Raw genomic sequence first — 17,416 nt, 5'->3', positions numbered from 1 at the left:
CATTATTATTGCTATCTCTAGTACTGCCAATAAGCGGAGCAATTACAATGTTATGTATATATATATGTATATATATATATATATATATATATATATGTATATATATATATATATATATATATATGTAAATTGTATTCTTCATTAAAAAATATTAACTTTATCTATCATTATTCCTTATCTTTTTTTTAGGTTTAAAGAAAATGTAAATTTCTTGAAATAGGGGGAGCATGTCAAGCATCAGGTCCTTCCGACATTCAGTTACTACTAAAAACGAAAGAAAGAAAACACTGCCAGAAACGCATACGAAACCAAAGAAAAACGTTCTAACCCCTGAGAGGAAAATGTGTGCCGAACATCACATGGGTGTAGAATGATATCCCAGGGAGATGATTATAGAATCACCTCCTTTTGTTCATATTAAGAGATAAACGACAACCATCAGTTTTAACCAATGAGTTGTTTTTATATACAAACATAATTATGTATTCCCATGCAATTCATAACAATGTACATAGAGAAATATCGTTCATTATTAACTATTATGTACTTTTATTAGTGATGATGGAAGTAGTATTAATCGATGATATTTTACCAGCTATGGCGGATATAACGAAGAGAAAAGTAAAAACAAAGAGAACAAAATTCGGAAGTCTCTTAAATAAAACATATCTGTTACAATGAAACATTACTTTGAAGTCAAACCTACAGTATCGTTTTCTTCATTGCATCTTTATTGCCTCTTGTTTACTTAGGCATAAACATACATTTTATGGTGAAATGTACGCAAATTAACTTGATTAAAGACATATGTTGACAAGGAGGAATATCGACAGCCATCAAACGAAAATTGAAAGAACAAACAAACAAAAACAAAAGAAAAGCAAAAACACGTCACCGCTTCTTCCTTGACCGGATAGCACACTGATAACTTTCTCTGACTACTAGTAGGCCTATTCAAGCCCATATATGGGATACTGGTTATTTATACAGTTCATTATTCCGAAGATTCGTTAATCCGGAAATTAAATAAGATTCGTTATTCCGATAAACCTGATTCGTTAGTCCGATGGTCTGTTGATCATTAATCCGAATATGAAAAGAGGTTCCTTACTTCGAAGGTTCAATAAATCAAAAGTGAAAAAAAAAAGCATCCCGAGAACGAAATAAGGTTCATAATTCCGAAGATTCGTAACTATACGCACCTTCTCATTACGTTTTCGGATTGACGAACCTTATTTCATTTTGGGATTAACGAACCATCAGAAAAACGTACATTCAAATTACTAATCTTATTTCATTTTCGGATCATGAATTCGGAATTATGAACCTTCGGAATAATGAACCTTATTTTATTTTCGGATTCAAGAATCTTCGCAATAACGAGCATCACCCTTTGATATTTCCGCTATCTTACAGATTTCCGCCATCTTAGTTGTTTTTTGACATAACTTAGTGAATGAGGAAAGGAAACAATGGGGGCGTTCTTCAATGCGTGTGTGGATCCCGAGGACGTCCCGGAGGACCACGAGTCTCAAAGGAGATCGTCGTTCGGTTCGTTGTCTGCTGTAAGTATGAGACGGTCTCAAAAATGGTGGTGGTGCATATATCATTTGTTATGTGTGTATACCACACATGTGCAGTGGCGGATCCAGGAGGGGCGCACCAGGGTGCGCGCGCGCCCTTTATTTATCTATTATTTTGTTAAAACAAAAAATGTGTGTGTGTGTGTGTGGGGGGGGGGGGTCGTGCGCCCCTTTAATTTTGTTAAGCCCCCCCCCCCCCACCCCCATTTACGAAATTCCTGGATCCGCCCCTGCATGTGTGTGTGTGTGTGTGTGTGTGCATGTATGTGAGTGCGCCCGTGTCTGTCCATTTCGTCAAATTTGTATGTAAATTTGGTAGATATTGTGAACAATTTTCATGTTCTGCGCTTCAGTCATATAAAACGGAAACGGTCATCCCTAATACCAGACGTCATGGTGACGTGTATGGGTTTAATAAATTGTCATTGTTATCATCATCTTCCCGTGTGTATATAAACTGATTGATTTTTCAAGAGAAAAACGGTTAGAAAAACCAAATCAAAGCCTTGAAGAACGGGAGGCCCCGAACATTCGGCAATAAGAATAACTTGTGCATAAACCGTTTTTCTCTTGACGATCAATCTGTAAATATCAATAATTATTACCTATATGAGGTAGTTTTGAGGGGCAATTGTAGTTGGTATTTTGATCGATCGTCGAGGTCAGCGGGCGATATTAGTGCGTATCACCCTCCATCCGGGTCTCGCCATTCACTTTACGTGTAAACATTCAGGTCAATCACAAAGAGGAGACATTCACAAATTCGGGACTCACGCACCGCAGAAGAATGCCAATAAATCAACTCGTACAAGGTCGACCACTTCCAGCAGCACTACGCGTCAAACAATGACTAGTCCATTTGTGCTCAATAACTGCACAGTGACCATCAGTTATTACAACTCTCCAAATTGAAACAGAAGCAAAAACGAAGTGTAAAGACGTTCAGATGTTTGAAGTTCGTCTGTAACAACTACAACTACTATGTACAACATGTATCTTGGAAGTTGGAGTTGAATGATGTCCATTGATGAACAATTTTGCAATTATTCGACATGTTGGTGATGATCTACACGTAGTCAAATGTGGCTTGATCTATATCATAGTGTATAGACGTATTCACATATTTTCCTAATTTACCTATAGGGGAGAGGTAATGATTATGATATTGACTGGCCTTGAGGGAGATACCAGATTAATATTGCCCGCACTGAAAGAATATTGCCCTCGTCTTCGACTCGGGCAATATTCTTTCAGTTTGGGCAATATTTTCTGGTATCTCCCTCAAGACCAGTCAATATTATATAAATATCACTATATATATATATATATATATATGTATATGCATATATATATATATATATACATATGCACTCAGCCAAAAAAAAAGAAGAAAGTTAACACTTTTTAAAGTTTATATTTCTCATAGATGTTTTCCTAAAAGTTAATGTTTTGCATACCATATGAAAGGTAATTTAATTGGCCATCAACTTGGTAGGTCAACTAAAAGGGGAAACTTCACGCATGAGTGAACATCTATGCATTTCTCTTCCAAGGCACAAAAGTAAAAATTGCAAACATGAACAAGTTGTCATTCAAGCGTTAGTGCTCTTCCATATAACAATAAGAATAAAAGACAAATTAAACACAATAAGAAACATGAATTAAGTTGCAAAAATAAATCTATGATCTCTATAATATTCCTTGAATCCTAAAAGATCAATAAAGGTTAAGAATAATGGAGAAAATGAAGGATCTTCTGTCAAATCCAAATTCAAATGAAAAGAGATAAGAAGCAATATTAACAAAGTGGTAGGAATTTGAATTGATTTCTCAAATTTGGAAAATTGTAAATAACATTTGGCTCGTGAACTTGTCGCATAAAGTGTTAAATTGTTATATCAAAGAATGAAATAAATGAAATTCTGTTCATTTATTCATCTTTGTGCCCTTACTCCCTATTTTATTTGAGGTTTGAGTTGACAGAAAATTCTCACTTTCCCCATTTCGTTTCCCACTTTACTTTAATTTGAGGTTATGATGAGATTAAGAGAAGTAAAACTTATTTTTAGCATTTCATTCATGTCTCTCATTGTGTTTAATTTTTTTATGTTATCATAGTCCTCTTAAAGGGCATATGCAAATGAAAGAGAGCATGTCAATTTTTGCAATTTTTACTCTTGTGCCTTGGAGGACAAAAGCGAATGTGTTCACTCATGCCTAAAGTTTCAATTTATATTGACCTTATGGGTTGATAGCCAATTACCTTTAACATGGTATATAATACATTGACTTTCATTAACTATGAAAAATATGAACTCGAAAAGGTATTTACTTTCTTTTTTTTGCTGAGTGTATATATATATATATATATATATATATATATATATGTGTGTGTGTGTGTGTGTGTGCATACGTGTGCGTTGTGCTCCGTAGTTGCCATCCAGTTTCAGCGCACGTGAAGAAGAACACATGCACCCACGTATAAACCCAAACAAAAACACGAGCAATGCAGTAATCTTTAACAAATGTCTTTTGTTCGATACAACGGTTTGCATAGTCATGGGATATTTAAAAGTTTTCAAAAATCGATTTCAAATTTCCAAACTCCCTTTTCTTTTGACTCGGATATTACATTTTTAAATTGTTTGATCATTAAATAAGATTCATATATAAGAATAAATATTCTCGTTTGTGCATAGTGATGAAATTATCATGAAAATCATATGCTGTATGCGGTATGCTAACTACATTTTTCGGTCTATGATGGACCACATAATTCTTCAGATATCCTTTCGGTAAATACTCGAGTAGACTAATAGCTGATCAGTCAAACCGCTCGCCACGGTTTCTCATTATTTTCCACCGAAGGTTGACGAGGTGGTGCGGAACCTTCTCCTAAAGCCCAATGATATCAGTCGTTGCCAGGTCAACCCTCTTACCCATCGGGGCAAGCAAATCCAGCTGGCCAAGATGCTGCTACTGGTCCTCGTACCCATCACCGCCCTTGCCATACTAGCCGTCGAGGACCTCAGGATCATCGCCTACACCAACAGGTGGGAGCGTGACACGCCCTTTGAATTACTCTTAAAGGACAAGTTCACCTTCATAAACATATGGATTGAGAAATTGCAACAATATTAGTAGAACACATCAGTGAAAGTTTGAGAAAAATTGGACAATCGAAGCAAAAGTTATGAATTTTTTAAATTTTTGTGTTGGAACCGCTGGATGAGGAGACTACTACAGCTTGTGAGTCATATGCGTACAACAGTATAAAGAAAATGTAAAAGAAAATTCAACATATTTTCACTTTTTTCGCATAATAAAAGAGCACTTGACTTGCCTCTTTCTAAAGGCAGGGGGAATAATATTACCCATAACATTTGTCGGTAACGAGTCAGGGGAATGTGTACTTTTTTCAAAAGATGGAATTTTGTGAAATTCTCTTTATATTTTCCTTATATTGTTGTACGCATGTGACATCTAAGTTATTCATACACTGCAGTAGTCTTCTCATCCAGCGGGTACTGTACAAAAACTTCAAAAATTCATAACTTTTGAACGGATTGTCTGATTTTCCTCAAACTTTCAATGATGTGTTCTACTAATATTGCTACATTCTCTCAATCCTTATGTTTATGAAGGTGAACTTGTCCTTTAAATTATTGTATGTCATCGCTATGACGTACACAAACATGACATTGGCATACCTGTGATATAATTTTGACGTTTTCATTCATGTAACCCGGACTTTTCACCGTTTAAAAGTCATAGAAATTTCATTTTAATACGTCTATATGTCATTGGAAAAAATTTGACTTTACGTTGGATCCACTTTATTGTTCTATGACATTCTGTTATCATTGATATTACTTTGTCATGACTTTGAAGGGAATTCAACCTGAATTTGATTACTTTTCTTTTTTTCTCTCTCTCTTTTTTTTTCCCTTTTTTTTTTTGGGGGGGGGCTTCATTTTGACTGATATTGAACCATGCATTTCAAGTTAAATATCAGTCCATGTTGATTTCAATAAAGTGAAATAATCGTTCCAGAATGGTAGGCCTATCACTTTAAACATGAAATTGCTCATAAAATGGAAGTTATAGCATTTTAAACATCCCAAGTAAAATATATTTTTTAATGAAACAGTTTTATCGGTCACAAGTACGTATGCAAATTAGTTGGGAGATTCACTGTAATAGATACTACGGGTAATGTTACTGTATTTTGATAACCACTTTGAAGATTTTAAAGGAGCAGTTTCACTTAATGGCCCAAGCTTCAAACTTGAATCGAATAGAAATGTTCTCGAATGTATAGCAAAAAACTTCCAAGTTTATTACAATGTTTGAAATTTAAAAACAACTTACTAAAGTGGGTTGGGAAGATGACGCACGCTGATTTGATGACATCATTTCTGATCTCACCTGTCCCCTTGGTCGCCTTCAGTGTCGACATCGAGATCCGTAACGTGATCCAGTTCAGTCGGAACATCGGTCTGTTGCTGAGTCGACTTCAGCGAGAGCGAGATATGACGGCCCTCTATGTGAGCGTCATCGCCCCCAACAGTACGGCGTTCCTCACCGAGACGTACCCGCTGACGGACAAGGCTCTAGACGAGCTCCAAGAATGGCCGGTGGAAACCAGCATTCTCAACGTGAGTCATATTAAAAAATTATTACTGCCGCTGTCAAAATTATTATATTCACTATCACTTCTAGAAATAAGATTTCATTATTCACTTGTAGTGAACACGATCAATTCCTATTTGTCTTCCATCAACTTTCTATCATGTTTCAAATAGGAGTATTTATGAATCAAAATCATTCACAATACTAACGTCATAGTCAATACGACAATTTGCCTGTTTTTGTTTGCAGGAATTACCATTCTTTCGAGAGAAAATGGATTTCAAAGAGAACTTGGAGGCGCATCGGACCCAGTTGCATCATGCTAACACCACCGTGTACCGAGAGATCGAGTTCTACACTGACATGCTGCAGATCTTCATCGACTGGCTGTACGAGAGTGTCGGCAACTCTCAGGGACACGGGTCCTGGCAGATCCTGGTCGCCTACCAGCTCCTCATTGTCAGCAACGTCGACACCGGAATCGAGAGAACTCTAGGTAAGAGCGATGATTACCATGATCAGCTTTGTTGTTGCTGCTGCTGCTGCTGTTGTTGTTGTTGTTGATGGTGGTGGTGGTGTTTTACAGTATATGATCTTTTTTTTTTTTTTTTAATTCAAACTAAAGGCAGTCCCATCTTTGCTGCCACCGTTCTTCCAACATGTCCAAAGGGTAACGCCATTGTTATATATTGCCATGGCATCCCCGGCTTACCAGTGAATCATCTACGTTAAGAGCGATATTTATACACCAAGCAGGATTCGAACTCCTGATCTTCAGTTCTACGAGTCACCAGAGAATCATTCGCTAAACCAGGAATTTTTTTTTTTTTCAGACGCCACGAAATTTGTCATGGTTGAAAAATAGTGTCTCCCAACATCGTGTATGAAAATCTTATATTAGACCACAGAGTTTTCCAAAAAGAAATTAGAAACTAACCACATGTCACCCGAGTATACGCTCCTTTATGTATAGAGAATAACAGCATTTTTTTTTTTTTTGGGGGGGGGGAGGGTTAAGGCGTCCGAATAAATTCACTTGAAATAAATCTATAGTATTGTTCCCCCCGTCAAAAAAAAGAAGAAATTTCCAGTTTTATTTTCTGAGGAGAGGTCACAGAATTACGCACTTATCCAATATACCAACTTATGAACTGATGAACGGATTCTGACTTTCAGGGTGGCAAAAGAGACGCACGAACTTTAGGGAGGAAAAAACAGCTGAGCTAATACATATGGAATATATATCTTTGCATCACGTTTGATTCTCACGTTTGATTCTCACGTCTGATTCCCCAAGTTCGTTTGTTAGAGGATGAAGGCTTCACGTCATTACACCTTGTAAACTCACTGGCGCATTACTTGACATGGGTCTTGGGAAATTACCCCTTCCCCTGGCCCAAATCCTAATCCTAATCCTGAACCTAATCCTAAGCCTAACCCTAACTCCTAATGCTAAACCTAACCCTAACCCTAATCTTTACTCTAACGTTACCACTAACCAGTATTTAGCCGGGGGGTAATTGCCCTGATACGCCTGACATGACATACATAACTGGGTCATGAAATAGGTGGTGCATATATGAAAACTGAAAACACACGTGATAAACATATGCTAAATATACATGCGTGCGAACATTTCCTTCTGATAAGATTTATATGGTTTTCCTTCAGGAACGGTGTTTTACACTCTGGGTGGCTTTGAGCGCCACGAGGACTACGTGTGGTACATGGAGAAATACAACGTTGGTACGTGGAACCACGAAGCCGCCAAGAGATACGCCCCTCTCATTCAGGAATTCTACCAGGAACAGGTGCATTTTCTTTAATTTTCTGCTTTTCAGTGTTCCCTTGATCAAATAATAATTATGTACATAAAATAACAGCTTTACACATATGCACAAAGACAGAATACTATAGATACAAACCATATAATTCATATTATTGAAGCGCTTAATATATCATTAATTCTCAGTACTATGCGCTTGACATGAAATGTATAATGGTTAATGCCTTATATATGATAAGAATCAAGGAAAGATAAACTCCTTATTGTAAGGGGTAATAGATTCCAAAAAGTGGAAGCTGATGATGTGAAGGATGAGTTCTTACACCATCTATCAACCTAGCTGCTGTGTTCTGAATTCTTTGAACCCGGTTTACATATACATACGTAACGGAAAGAGAAAGAGAAAGAGTGATGGGCGTATTTGGTTTGAATGAGTTTTTTTTTTGTTCTCTTTGTTTTTCTGTCTCTTCTATACTCAGGTGGACAATATCGCTGACTTTGCAAACTTCACCCACACCATCACAAAGATGAGAAAAGAGATTCTCGAGAATGCTGTAGCCACCACGGTTTCGAACTTCAGAGAAGCCACGTTGTGGTTTGACAGTATGACGGTAGGTTCTAATGGAAAGAAGATAGTGCGAGTAAAAGTCTGCTTCAGGGCACGTTTGTTTCGTTGTTATTGTTGTGTTGTTGTTGTTGTTGTTTTTGTTGTTGTTGTTTGTTTGTTAAAAAATACGAGGAAAATCAGTGAAAAAAAGAGAAAAAAGTGGACAAAAATTATAAAGACGGAAAACATTAGTTCACACATTTTATTTGTTATCAGAATATTCTTCATAAGTAGCTTGAAATAGTGGTGTACTAATGTCAGTGATTTGTGTATTAAGATAACATCGACCGACTCTTAAACTGAGATACTGAAACATTAACAAGTGATACTTTGACTCACAATGCAAACTGGGAGAAATTTAGGGACTGATATATGGCAGTTTGCATCATATCGGCTTACCAATATTTTTGTCTGGTTGAATGATGTAAGGTTTATATCAACATCCTGGAGAAGGTGCACAAGCTATTGGCGGATGAAATTCTGCAGATTCTGGAGAAGGAGCTGGAGGACGACACGGAGAATATCGCCGTCAGCATCTTTCTCGTCGTCGTCGTCATCATCATGTGTCCTCTGACTCTGCGGGCTATTTGGTCGCTGACCACCGTCCTTCAGAACTACGCCCTGACTCTGGCCTCTCAGACCAAGGTCATTCATGGTGGTGGAAACTGATGCGTGGAATGATGCTGTTCGAGTTTAGTGGTGGTGGTGGTGGTGGTAGTAGTAGTTGTGGTGGTAGTGGTATTGCTGGTGTTGGTTGTAAAGGTGGTGGTAGTGCTGGTGGTGATATAGTGGTGGTGGTGGTAGTGGTGATGATGACATTGATATAAAGATGGTTTGAATGATGAGCGATGGCGAGAAGGTGATGATTAAAGCTAGGAAATAATGGTAGTGGTGTTGATGACGATGGTGATTACAGTGGTGATGGTGATTGGAATAGTGGTGGCTGAGATGCTGACATCATTGATGGTATCTGTTGGAGCGGGAGATAGAGATGTAGATGGTGATAGTAGAGAAGTTCACATTGATGATAGTGTGGTGACGCTGATGGTCATGATTATACAATGTATATGAAGATGATTTGTGATGATGTCTGGGGTGCTGTTGCGCCGCTGCTGATGGATGTGGCAAGCCGATTAAGCTAATCCAAAATCTTCCCATGGACGCAACTGCTGCTTCATCTTCTGTAGTGAAATGGCATTGATAATTGTTAAGATATATCTTTGCTACCTATGAGCTTTTAGGTGGTGATTGTGGTTATAACGATGGTATACTCATAACGATGACGATAACAACAAAAAAGGCACACGATTCAGAGCAGTTAGGCATTGTAGGAAATCTTTGTCACAAATTAAGAATTAATTAATCTAATTTATCTTAATTAGGGAAGAGCGCTTTAACAGCTTGAAACAGGAATGTCTGCTCACAGCACCATTTGCTCATTGGCAACCCCTACGAACCCTCTGATTATGAGAATTATCGAAGTAAGCGTATACATAACCATCTCTTGAAAAACCATTGGAGAACTGCACATTTCACACCATTGATAAAAGTTATTTCATCCTGGTCGTCAAGGAATTCAACAAGGAGAAGAAGCGGTCGAACTACCTGTTGAATCTGATGTTGCCCCCGTCCGTGGCCTCCAAGTTGATGAACACGGAGGAGGTGAACGGAGAGCTCTTCGAGAGCGCCACCGTCATGTTCGCCGACATCGCTGGCTTCAGTCAACTTTGCGCCCGTAGTGAGCCCATGGAGGTTGGTCTTCTTCTTCTTCTTCTTCTTCTTCTTCTTCTGCCTCCTCCTCCCCCTGTTCTCCTTCTTCTCCTCCTCCTCCTCGTCATCATCACCTTCCTTCTTATCCTCGTCCATCTCTTTCTCCTCACCCTTTCTTCACCATCTGTCTTTCTTTGGCTGGTTATACAACTTCCAACATACCCAACTGTTGACTCTAATTATAATGTATGGTTTCACTCCTTCAAGGGTGTCCACTGTTTTTCTTCCTTCTCTCATCAGTTTTCTCTCTACTTTCCCCTCGATTACTAACCGATACACATGGGCGTATACCTCATTAGAGTATCTGTGTACAGCGAAGATCTTTGCCTCGTTTATGAAACATGAATGGTTTCGCGATTGAAAATTGTATTTCTGCTGTTGGTGACATTTATATCACAAATGTCGGTCTGCGTTTATCTCCACATCTAATCCGTGACTTCTGAAATTCAATCATCAAATTGGTTCTTATTTTGCTCTCTCGACGGTCTTAACTTTTACAATACAGTCACAGATAACCTTGAAGTTTGTAGAGGGTGCTACATGTATGTATTTCAAAGAGCCAATCTCAGCTGGCATCATCGCCATGACATTCTTTGCAATGTAGATCAAGAAAACTCAGTTGTTTATCTCGGATGAATCATACACAGCATTGGTCATTGACAGCTACTGCGATGTACAGTGCAATGATTACCGATGGAATGGCAGACTGCATAATTTTCATGACATGTTCCGTGAAGTTTGTTTTAATCACGATTTTCCACATAACACGGATAGTAACCACATCAAAATAGAAAAAAACCCTCTGCAAACATTGCATGTCGACTATACAATTCAACAGTTGTAACGTTAGTTGTGCCAACGAGAGATATAGTGATCCATATTTGTTCTCTCCAATGTGTTTTTGTATTTCCACACAGGTGGTAGAAATGCTGAACGGACTTTATGTTCTGTTTGACTCCCGCATCGAACAGTATGACGTGTACAAAGTGGAGACTGTCAGGGAAACGTATATGCTGGCCTCTGGTAAAGTTTGCATCCAAACTCATGGCTCTCTTTATCCTCCGCCAGTATAGGTGAAACCTACGGTGGGCGGAGGTTATGTTTTCGGTTCCGTAGGCCTAATGTTTGTTTGTCTGTCTGTCTGGGCATAAACACGTCGGTGTCCGGCAATTTGTTAATCAGTTGCAATAAAAACAACTCGACAAAAGAATATCAATGAATTTGAATAATTACGCAGTACCGCTGCAATCTTCGAGGATTACAACCAGCACTAGCTGTCGGGCGGAAGCTTGGTGGTCTAGTGGACAAGACGTCTGTCCAGAGATCAGTCCGGGGGTCGTAGGTTCGAATCCTGCCCGAGAGTGTATGCCCATGGTTTCTTTCGTCATGGCTACTACTAAAATACTGATCAATTTATTGCTTATCAACGTCGATGTAGGGTAATTTATTGATCAGTGTTTATATCAATATATGTAATGTTTGTAATGTTAATGATATCATGATATTCTCTCTTCTGTTATTACCGTCATGATTCATCTTTCCATCTCATCTAATTTCATATTCCCTTTTCGTCTCTTCTCTTCTCTTTCTCTTACTCGCCTCTCTTCTCCTCTCCTCCTGCTCCTGTAATCGCAGGAGTGCCTAACCGTCACAACCGTCACGTGGGTGAGATCGCCACCGTGACCGTCGACCTCCTCCATCACGTGAACAGCTTGGAGGTTCCACACAAGCCTCACGTCAAGATCAGGGTCCGCTTCGGTATTCACACTGGTAAGTGTTCAGGTGGATACATAGGAATAAGATGATGACGATGATAATGATGATGATGATTATCATAATCAATATTGTTATTATCATTATCATTATAATTGCGATGTTCACTTATAAACAAGCTATTGTTGTTGTTGTTTTTGTTAACATGTGCAATGCAATCTAATACTTGATTAGTTGTTACTTTGTTAGACAAGCTATGCTTCGAGCGAGCTATCTCGATGTTGCTATCGTAAGCCTTATATAATTACTACATGTGTGGAGATCGTATTACACTTTTTATACCAGTAACGTCATGAACATAATACAATGGTTGTAGTTAAAAAGAAAAACAAGGATAAAGGAAGATGTCAATTGCCGTTGAGACTAACTCATCGAACAAAGCCGATGAAATTGATACCACGGTGTGTATTTTTGTCACGTACATTGTGTAATATTGTCGTCAATAAGAGTCAATTTCCTACACAACATGACTTCTGCACCAAAGTATAATCTGGGCCCCATTTCATAAAAAGTTCACATAATTATGATAGCAGCCCTTCATTGCTGGAATAGCGGTTGTCATGGTAACGACAAGAATCCAGCTTCCACCATTGGCTGTTGCTATTGGAAGTTGTCATTCCAGCAAAGGTTGTATCCTAACATCTTTTATGAAATGGGGCCCTGATGTGTCGTGTCCCTGATAGGTCCACTAGTGGCGGGAGTGGTCGGTCTCAAGATGCCCCGATACTGCCTCTTTGGGGATACGGTCAATACTGCGTCAAGAATGCAGACGACGGGACTGCGTAAGTTCCTCTTTCGTTTCATCTCTTTGATTCTTTTAACTGTTTTTTTTTTTCTTTCAGTTCCTCGCTGTTGAAAGGGCTGATGTACAGTCGTAGTGTAGGTCTACAGATGAAGGCATGCATAGTGTTAAATGTGTCAGTAAACTGTATGTATACAGGGCCAGCGGAGCGTTTTCAAAATGGGGGGGGGGGGGAGCACTTCCGGGTTTCATGAGTAACAAGTAAAAAAAAAAATATAGGCCTTTAGTGCAACTTCTGATGCCACTTCCGGATATCTTCAGCTGACAAGCAAAAAAAAAAAAAAGAAAGAGAAAGGTCTTCAGCTCATCTTTCTCCTTCCACTTCCGGGTTTCTTCAGCAGGAAAAAAAAAGGGTCTTCAGCTCATCTTTCTCATTCCACTTCCGGGTTTCTTCAGCTGACAGGCAAAAGGCAAAAAAAAAATAATAATAACCTTACCGCGCTCACACTTCTATTTCTTTCTAGTGCCACTTACGCACTTCCAGGGTAAAAGTGTGTGTGTGTGTGGGGGGGGGGGGGGGCAACAGTGGTGACACCTTATGTATTCCCTTGTATGTGCAAAAAAAGTGGGGGGGGGCGAGTCCCCCCCCCCCCCCAAGTTCCGCCAGCCATTGCATATACAATGTAGTAAGAAATACTGCTGAAAGGAAAACTACAATTGATTTACCAATGGCATAATTCTGTTCCACTCATTTTTCAACAACCACCTTGCCAGTTCATTGGGAGTGTTCAAATCAATCAGAATCTCGTATTTAAGGGTTTTAAACTCAATATTTCAAACTTGTCGGACAGGCAAGAAAACAGAATCATCTGAATGTGCACGGCAACGGCAACATCCCATACAAAGCTTCTATGTAGGTGTTTTCTTGTTTGAGGGGGCTTTCGATGTCCATGCCTCCTACACGCACATAATTCTTGTCCCAATCTTTTAGGGTCATACTTCATTCCATCTTTGATTTTCACTATATTTCCATCCATGTTTTGTTTCATCCCTATTCACGGTCACGCCTTTAGCGGGGCGTATACACGTGAGTCATCCAACATACATGGGACTGCTCGAGTACGGTGGATTCAGTTTGGTGAAACGCGGCGAAATTGAAATCAAGGTAAATGGAAAGCTGTATAGTAACGCTTTAATTGATGTGTCTCAATTAGTGGCAAAATGTTAGACTTCCTGTTGTAGATACCAAATACAATTTAGAGCAACCATTCTTACTTTACATTGAGATACACGACCCGCCACGGTTTGCTTTTCTCGGGTTCAGTAACAGTCAAAGATAACAGAACACGATTATTTTGTCCATTAACTTTATTGAATTGGAATGATAATTCAATGTGACTGAGCTAGAAATGCTATGGCACTTCACATCTCTTTTCTTTGTTGTTTAAAACTCATTGTGTTTTCCTGCAGGGTAAAGGACGTATGTACACGTACTGGTTGATGGGGCGCGACAACTTTGAAATGTTTGCCATCGACAATTCGGCCCGTGATCACATGGGAATACAGGAACACAGATACGCGCACATGTACGATCAGATGTACACCGGGCGCGTACAGTTTGCTGGTCCCAACCAATCACAATCCCCGACTTTCATCTAACCACCAATCACCACCGGCTGCTGAGCCGTGGGAATATCGGCTTATTTCCTGACATCTCATCGTATTTGAAGAGGGAAAAAAAAAATCAGAAAACAACACAGAGTATCGCACATAGTAGATTACTGCACTAAGAATAATATAATATCGTCTCTGACATTGTTGTTGTTGTACAAGTCTTCTTGTCATTGCCGTCCTGCAGTACTTTGGCAAAAAAAGATAAGACCGCCTCAAATAAACTGTGTCAATATGGAATAATTTAAGACTTCAAGATTAAACTTTAAAATTTCAAGCTCCGAGATCACAAACAATGAAATATCTAATACTAGTATACGCCTCTTTAGTACTGAGTACTCATATCTTTGCTCATACTGAAACAAGTTTCTTTGGGTTGAGAATTGTTTTTGGTTACTGATGATCGTAATATAATAAACTGCTTTAATGGAAACAATTTCCAGACTCTATTAAATTAAAACTGATGTGCTTCTTTGAAATACATCATTTTTACATTAGCAAACAAACCCCCAAGCGAACAGAAATATTTTCTGAAATTAATAAGAGGTGGAGGTACTGAACAGGGACTTGTTCTGAAGAAGTCTAACGAAGCATACTAGGTATATCGCCCTTTCCATTTTTTTTTTCTCTTTTTATTTTGTACGGGGGGTCACAGACTTATACAGTGAAAGTATGAGAAGGCAGTGCATTGCTATGCCTGACTGGGCAAGGAGAGAACTGTTACTGTACAATCAAAATCCTTTGCTAGGATGCAAAGCCAAGTTAGTGTACACAACTGTATTCTATTGTTTTTGTTATACCTGTGTACTATTTAGTAGTGGTGCACACAAATTGTAAATACTGTTACTCCCCCACTAAAAAAAAAAGAAGAAAACATTACTAAATTCAATTTGCACTCTATGCACACTCACGGTAATGAAATGAAACAAGGGACAGCTTTGTTTCCATGTATAGAAACGCCACATGTGACTGTCACAATAGTTCTGTCTTCTATTCATTTAACGTAGGTTGGTCTATTAAATAACATGACATGTCTTTACTGCAGCAAATCAATTTCTGTAAATGGACTATTTTGCACTTTGAATAGATTTAAAAATTATGAATATTGAATTTTTATCATTCATTGCCACATATAATATTCATTTTTCAATCTTATTTATCTTTAAATAATATATGTCGCAGCAAAACTTATTAAATTACATAAGTTGAATCCTGGTACTCATACCTTTTCAATGTATATTATACAAACATACATCTTTTATTGTTTACTGTTGGTAAACAGAATATATTCATTATACGGGCTGCGGAACAACCCTCCACTTTTGTCTCTTACAAAAAGGGGAGAAAATGAATGAGAACTGAAAAAAAAATCTAAAAAATAAGAAATTATTTCTGTTGCAGCTGGGGGGGGGGGGGGAATTACGACAGTGACTGAACCGTAATCCAACTGTGAGCACTATACCCTTGCTCCCTCTCCCCCACATGCTATAAAAAGTTCCACGTCCCTTGTATGAATATATGAGCCATTGCAAACTACGTGTATGTGTGAAAATACTGAATATGAATGTTTTCATCAAGGAAATCTTGATCGAGCATTTTAATCACGTGAAATTATTCACGGAGACACAAAAATTTACACTTTATATCGGAAAAGTGAATCTGTATATTTATTTGCATATACAACTGTTGATGTGTGCATTGTCATGAAACATTTTTTTTTTTGGTACATAATCGAGAAAGGAACATAAAACTTTGTACATATAAAATCAATCGGAAGATCATAAAATACTTTTAAATGCTAAATTTACATATCATCATACACTTTTATAAAGACATAATTTTTCGGTATCAATGAAAGAAATTTTTTAAAAAGTGATGTTAAGAGTAGAATGTATAGGAACATTAATGCTGACAAATGATTAAGAGGGCAGTCCAGAAGGGCAGTGTTGCATAAAAGATTTACATTGTACTAAAAATTTAAAATGTTATTGCTTTACAGCAGATTAACAGTCACCGTCAACAAATAAATTCTGAGTGGCTTAGCTCTTAAACTGTAATTTTTGCAAGTCTTTTATGCAACAGGACCAGAGGTGCATATAAGGTTGTATGTACAACATAATTAATGAGATGCATAAGTACTTACAAGTAAAGTGCAACATTCAAATATATAAGTCAAGTCAGTTTTATCAAAGTAAAAGTTATCTGTCCTGGAACTAGGGAAGCTTACTTTGTAATCCTGTGAAAGACATTCTCTGGAATATTCAAATATACTTTGTACTTATTCCATCCTTCGAGACAATGGGAATTAAACTATATTAAACCTCAAATATGCTTGATTCAAATCAAAGTTTGATGTTAAGGTGCAACTGAAAATGAGTACCTGAAAGTCTCATTCAAAATAATCTGAACACTTAAAGGCAATTGACACTGGCATTCTATAACAAGAAAGAAAATGGAACATATGAAAAATAATAAGAGTTGAATGAATAAAATATTGGCTTGAATGTATTGGTGTGATATGCGCAAGTTTTACCAGCAGTCACTGATCAAAGATATCTTTGAATTTATGTTTCTGAACATTTATTGCAAGCTTACAGGCAGGACGCACTGTTATATTTTTTTGAAATAACACCAAATAGCTCAATAAAAGATGAAAGTATTCCTTCCACTCTTTAATAACACCAGCACATATAATAATCTAGTGTGGTGTGATATTTCTCTTCAAGTGGAATTTCATTGTCCAATTTGTATTTGGAAATGAAACATTTAGATTTCACTTAAATATTTAACATGGTGATGAAAATGTTTAACATGAAAGGAAGAAAACTCAGTTGTGCTTAGTTAATGAATTC

The 17,416-nt window shown here is 37.9% G+C and overlaps 1 protein-coding gene across 1 annotated transcript; it reads left to right on the top strand.

Moving 5' to 3' along the window:
- Window positions 1-1,472: 1,472 nt before the first annotated feature.
- On the top strand, window positions 1,473-14,552 carry LOC139742184 (uncharacterized). The gene is made up of 13 exons (XM_071652762.1): window positions 1,473-1,565; window positions 4,452-4,636; window positions 6,034-6,241; window positions 6,465-6,711; window positions 7,887-8,026; window positions 8,481-8,612; window positions 9,038-9,253; window positions 10,181-10,360; window positions 11,296-11,401; window positions 12,014-12,148; window positions 12,835-12,933; window positions 13,967-14,058; window positions 14,364-14,552. The coding sequence occupies exons 1-13, from the start codon at window positions 1,473-1,475 to the stop codon at window positions 14,550-14,552; spliced, it is 2,022 nt and encodes a 673-aa protein (XP_071508863.1).
- Window positions 14,553-17,416: the final 2,864 nt, after the last annotated feature.

Source organism: Diadema antillarum, unplaced genomic scaffold (assembly GCF_040938485.1).
Source record: "Diadema antillarum isolate AM-2024a unplaced genomic scaffold, OU_Dant_1.0 seq00000984_RagTag, whole genome shotgun sequence".
Classification (NCBI taxonomy): Eukaryota; Metazoa; Echinodermata; class Echinoidea; order Diadematoida; family Diadematidae; genus Diadema; species Diadema antillarum.
The sequence above is the reverse complement of the archived record's forward strand: the minus strand, read 5'-3'. Positions and strand labels throughout refer to the sequence as shown.

What these genes read in the sequence shown, in the direction of transcription:
- LOC139742184 (XM_071652762.1), top strand. Translation starts at nt 1,473, where the DNA reads ATGGGGGCGTTCTTCAATGCGTGTGTGGATCCCGAGGACGTCCCGGAG. An exon ending in ATCATCGCCTACACCAACAG is followed by an intron (nt 4,637 to 6,033) that starts GTGGGAGCGTGA and finishes GGTCGCCTTCAG; the next exon opens with TGTCGACATCGAGATCCGTA. An exon ending in CCGCTTCGGTATTCACACTG is followed by an intron (nt 12,149 to 12,834) that starts GTAAGTGTTCAG and finishes TGTCCCTGATAG; the next exon opens with GTCCACTAGTGGCGGGAGTG.